A 6,000-nucleotide genomic window follows, 5' to 3' on the forward strand; every position below is an offset into this window, starting at 1 on the left:
GCAGGTGAGCTGAGGTAGTCAGCCTTAGCAGCAATAGTAGTCTGTTATTTGGGTATGATCTCCAGAAAAACACCTTCTGGAGTTTCACGGGGAATATGTCCTGCTAGAACACTTTCCATGGAAATAATATGTTTTTTTCTGTACACGCAGCTGATGACTATGAATGTGACTTTCTCTCCATCTCGTTTTCCTATCCCTTTGTGGTACGGTGTGAGTAGAGGCTAGGAGCACTTTCTGTGTTAGAAAGACGTAACTCAGCCTAGCACTAATCAAGCCATGCTACATCAAGGAATACAGTGCCTTCCCTTCACACTGCGTGTTTCTAAAGTAGTCATGCTGAAAGGTTTACAATATTATTTATTTGTGTTGCCAGCACAGCAGTGTTTCAAACAGATATATATTTTGTAAATTTTCAAACAGATATTTTGATATCACTGTATTTTGACAAGTAAAATCATTACCAGGGATCTGGACTTAATAATATGTCCTTACACACACACTTTTAATCATCTTCTTCATAATTCATCAGGCACAATTTAAAAAGCAAAAGGATGGACACTTTTCACTTAATGATTCATTCCCATTGAACAGACTCAAAGGAATAGTGTAATTAGTAAGTAAATATTTTTCATGTGTCTACTTTCTTTCTAGCTTAACTGAAAGAGCACAGCTGCTGAAGAATGTTTTTAAGAAGAACCATGTGAACTTGTATCGCTCTGACTCTTTGCAGCAAAACTTGCTTCGTAAGTGTTCACTGACAAAAATTAATATCCAGTAACATAGAAGTAAAATTCTGCCTTTTACTGCATTTATTTATAGTAAAGATGCAGTATTCTAAAATCATTAGACCAACTTATTTGCCTTTTGATAGTTTCTCTTGATTCCTAAGATCATGCACAGAGTTCTTTCTGCTATTTTATATGTACGAAATTGTGTAAGAAATGGCATGGGTTTTTATTAATTGTTGAAAAGAGGTTTATTCTCCTCTGTTGACCTTTGTTGTTTTTATTAAAGCTTTAAGAAAAAACCTTAATTGGTTTCTATTTTGCTTTCTATCTGCAGATGGCTACGCCTTCTCTCAAGATGAAAATGGAATAGTTTCCCAATCTGAAGTAATAAGAGCTTATGATACCACAAAGCAAAGGCCTGAGGAATGGTGAAGGAACGCAGCTCTAGATTTAGGCCTTAGCACTTAGTTTTGTGAGACAGGCTACTAGATCTTTGCTGGGAGCTGTGACCATGGCTCAGTTATCAGAGATTGAAAGATCTATGATGGTCTTGTTCCATAAAGTTTGGATTTGTGTATTCAGTAGACATAAGCACTGTGCAACTATACTGTAAAACACCATCTCTAAATTTTTTAACAAGTACTTGCTTAATCTTTGTAAACAGATTGGAATTCACCTTGTATCTTGCCAGCTTGCTTATTTTACAATGAAGTTGAATCAATACTGGTAATATACTAGAAAGGCGAAGGTCAAATTGCTAAACCTACTTTACACTGACAGATCAATTAGCATCTATGAAGGTTTTTAAGTGTTAATATATTTAAATACAATTGATAATAAGCCTTTGATTTCAACAAGTGCTAAAAAAAATGTATCTTAATGGTGTTAATTCGCCTTCTTTAAGAAAGATTTTGAGATGTTCATAGATGTTTGTGTCAAACTAACCTAAAAACATTTGCCAAAGAAATTCCATAAATGTTTTCTGTTGTTAGAAATAATTTGAAAGGAAATTATTTCCAGTCCTGATCTCAGAACTGCATGCTTGAGTCTCCACACTTGAGGAGAAAGTACAGTGAGTCTAATTTGAGTGGCCTTTATGGCATTTGCTTTCAAAACTGCAAGTCTTTGCACCTTTGGCCTTATACAAGCTTTCCCCTTATTTTCATTTAGTATTGCATATGTTGAATATGGCTGCCAACTTGTACACATATTGTTTTGTTCAGTTTTTAAGAATTGCTCTGCCTTACTTCCCTTTAGCAAACAATTATTTTTGTGATGCTTAGTTGTACCTGCTTATACTGTAGGTTCAAAAGAAAGTTTGTTTTAACTTATTTTTTAAAATTAATCAAATTTTCAACATTTTTATACTCAGATTATTTTAAATGCATACATTGAAATACAGAGCAAAGCATGCCCTTCGCTAGTCTGTGGTATGTACTGGTTTATTTGCACTAAAGTCACTTCTTATAAAGGTGTGAAATACATTGCAGCAGTCTCTTTACAACTTGTTGGTCATGCAGAATACCCATATACTCTCACCTTTAATTAAGCATAGAGAGGAAGTGACTGCAAAAAAAGATATACACCTGGTATAAGAAGAAAAAAAGAGGGATGAGAACATTGTGATACCATTGGTATTTCTCGCTTAACACCCAACAACCATCAGGTTTCAAACTACTTGAACTTCAGAATTTAGTTAATTCTTGCAACATTTTAGTCCATGTTTAATTCTGGGTTTAAAAGCCACCATAAATACATTTAAAATACAATTTTCTATAATACCAGTTGGTTTTATCAAATCAATCAAATTTCTGTGCATTACATAGGAATTTTGTGTTTCTTTCCTTCAATGGAGACCAACTAGATGGAAAAGCAGAACAACTATATCCCCAGTGATCTGTTAAATTAAAAATTTCCTCTTTGCTCTCCAAATTGTCCACTTTCAAGTTAGAAATAAGAAGTCATCCAGTCCTATCTTTTGTCTGCCCTCCTTCATTCCTTTGTACACTTACTAAAGGTGACTTCCCCTCCTGGCCTTTCATCTAGCTAAATACCTAACATATCATTTATTGCACTGTCCAAGTTTCTTATGCTCCATTCTAAGAGAAACTTAAAAATCCACATGGAACGCCCAACAATAGGCACTGTTAGAAAGTACATATTTAGGAAGGTGTATCAGTGGGAAGGCAGTCTGCATTTCATATGCATGTTATGCAATGTCTTCCTCTCACTTTCCCGGAGTGATCTTTAAACAGAAAACAGAAGACACAGGGACAAAGGGAACGTATCCCACTAGAAACAGTACTGCCAGTCAGCCATGCAGACAAGAGCTGCCTTCAGAAAAGCCACTTCAGGCATAGATAAATAGATGGATCAATATGGGAGGGCCAAATCACTTGACCTAAGGCAAGAAAAAATTTGGGGGCATGCCCCTTTCCTAAAATAGGGTTCCCTATTTTGTCATCCAAGGGACAATGACCAACTTAAAAACATTTCTGAAATTACCATGATACTCCTTTATAATCTTTCAGTGTATTTAACTCATATGAAATTACTCAATCCATACACACTCTCTTCATGAATAATTTTTTTTCTGTTCTAAATGGCTTAGTTGCTGATTTTTTAGAAAAGGACATGATGACTAAAATACTTTGTAAAATATTTACAGTGAGATATTTACATGATCTTATTCTTCCTATTAAATAAAATTCTGTCTTACCATTGTAATGCAGTTTGAGGAAAATAACACAATATATCCCCAGTTTAACTATCTTAAAAAGGAAAAAAGCAACTGAAACAGCTCTAATATCCTAAATTGAGAATGTAATTTAAGGTTTTTAAGATAGTGACATCAGAGCATTTCATCCTTTGCAGAATTTGAAGTAGTATTTCACAAAGTGCATTTTTCGTTTTTATTACTTCTGATGAGGTTTTTCTCCTGCCTCTATACTTTTTCTGCTAATTAGTGGTTGGAAGATATCACTTCTTAAAAATAGTGGAAAAGACAGATGTCGCAAAAATTGTGGGCTTTGATTGCTCATACAATTCCATTTTAAAATATAAGATTATCTTAGCTATGTATGCCCATTTTTAAATCAGTTCAAGTATACAATATGCACTTTATTTTCATGTTAAATAGACAGTAATATAATCTATTACCATCCTATTAGTTCATCTTATCTTTGTTAAAATAAGGGGATTCTGCTGATGTTTGTTTAAAGAAAAAAAACCAGTTTAGGCAAAATGCTCAGAACAATGCCTCTGTTACTATTGTTTGAAAATTCAAATGTGCTTTAAATATAGAATTCACACGGACATTTCTGCTTCATGTGCACTGCAAGTTAGTATTAAAAATTTCCATCTGAAAATTGAACCAGTGCCACTTAAAAATCGAGTATCTTATATAAATACTGTTGCTTGATTATTTTTAAATATATACATATATATATAAATTATTCAAAAGAGAAATATCTGGAAACAAATTTTGACAAACCTATTGATAATTTGTATTTGGAATTTTTTCTTGCCATTTCCTAATTTTACACATATTTTTGCAAAGCAGTTTCAACAGATTTATACTTAGTCATCATTCTATTTGTATAAAATTATAAATAAAATATTTTGAAACACGAAGAGATAGCTGAAGATTCCTGTATGTCCACATGTATCCATAAAATTCACCATGTTACAAAGATGAGCATTAAGTGTCTTAAGACTTCTGTCACATTTGAAACCATCTTGATTGATGAGTAATTTGGCATATGTGATAAATTTAAGGAGAGAAGTTTTTTCCCTTTTTTTCTTGTACGTTGTGTATAAGCACTTGTAGTTCTGATGAATTTATCATTCTGTCTGCATGAGGCACTATATCTAAATATGTTCTGAGGCAATGCATGGTGGTTGTTGATTCCTGGTTTTTAATGCCTTTGTTAAAAGTCTGCTCATAATATATCGAGAAGCTAGTGCTATTTAAGCAAATGAGTTTGTCAGTTCAGCTTCCTTGGTACTGGATGTTTTCACTGGTAACAAAACTCAACAAATGAGCCTCTCCTTCTCTCCCCCCCCCTCACTTCCCCAGTTTCCTCGCTGTTAACCAATAGATCTTTATTAAACAAAGGAATATTTTAGCATTCCAAACCTGGTTCCTGCTTATGCAAACTGTTACTCAATAGGCTGCAACTGGACTGCCTGTGAGTATAAGGACTACTCGTCTGAGCAATGATGTGCAAAGTTGGGTACTTTGGAGGGCTGATACTGAAATAAAAGTATATCCATGTGCAGTGTGATTTGCAATTGCAAAGCTGTGACCAGAACAACTCTCTTTTTTTAAATCATATTTTATGGTGTGTCTTTAATGTAGAATAGAAGCCATAAATGCATCAATATTGTTTTTCTACTTCGGCGTAACTTCTCATTAAGATTTTCAGTGTTTGATATGTACGAACTGCTGCAGAAGCCGTCAGTCTGAAACAGCAGAATTTGCATTCAAGGTAAAGTGAGGTTTTACAGCTCCACTAGGCCATTACTGCTGAAACTGTCATGGAAATTACGAAGCTGCATGAATGAAGATTTTTTGACTCGGTGTTCATGGTAGTTTCTCAGGTTTAGTTTTAACTGGATGTTAAATGCACTGTGTTTTTTAAATAGTTCTTTTAGTAACACATTCAGTTCTATGCAGTGTTAAATGTCATTTGGCATTTGGTGAATGTGCATGTTTTGAACTGCAAATTTTAAATGTTTTGTCTTTTAATTGTTAAAAAATGAATAAACTTTGCCATTAAATTAAGAAGCTTTGTTGACTTGATTGGTTGGAAATGCTAGTGATTCCTTTCAGAAGAAAGCGTATCTTGTCACTCTTGGGTTTGAATTTTATAAAATGGGACATACCAGAAATAGTATTTCACAAATACCAAAGAGTTGTTAAGGTAAACTGAAAAGCAGAAAATTCGTTTAAGGTTTGTTGTGTTGGGGGTTTTTTTAAACATCTATTTTGAGATGTCTTTTTCAGTTGTCATGTGAAGTCCAGAAAAGGTTTAAAAAACCCCAAACAAATAAGAAGCACTGGTGTCTGCAATTTAGTGACCTCCAGCTGAGCCCTAACACACTCTGGTGGTAATACCTTATTTTGAAAAAGAAGTATGCAGTACAAGAACAGTATGAGTGGGAATAAGGAAACATCACCTCCCTCTTCAGATGACAGTGATAAATACTGTATCCTTTGGGTATGATAATAGTGGGTATTTTGCTCCTGTAACAGTGCCCACCACTGAAT

At 34.1% G+C, this 6,000-nt stretch overlaps 1 protein-coding gene across 1 annotated transcript in view; it reads left to right on the forward strand.

Moving 5' to 3' along the window:
- ATP8A1 (ATPase phospholipid transporting 8A1) overlaps positions 1-5,514 on the forward strand; it is a gene marked incomplete at its 5' end in the record, with an annotated part of 104,817 nt that extends 99,303 nt beyond the window's left edge. The window contains 2 exons of the mRNA XM_027891280.1: positions 652-743; positions 1,063-5,514. Coding sequence (XP_027747081.1) covers positions 652-743; positions 1,063-1,160 — 190 coding nt within the window. The remainder of the gene's footprint in view (positions 1-651; positions 744-1,062) is intronic.
- Between the last annotated feature and the right edge of the window lie 486 nt (positions 5,515-6,000).

This window comes from Empidonax traillii, unplaced genomic scaffold (genome assembly GCF_003031625.1).
Source record: "Empidonax traillii isolate 1590-97213 ecotype Southwest subspecies unplaced genomic scaffold, ASM303162v1 scaffold315:size618497, whole genome shotgun sequence".
In the NCBI taxonomy this organism is placed as follows: domain Eukaryota; kingdom Metazoa; phylum Chordata; class Aves; order Passeriformes; family Tyrannidae; genus Empidonax; species Empidonax traillii.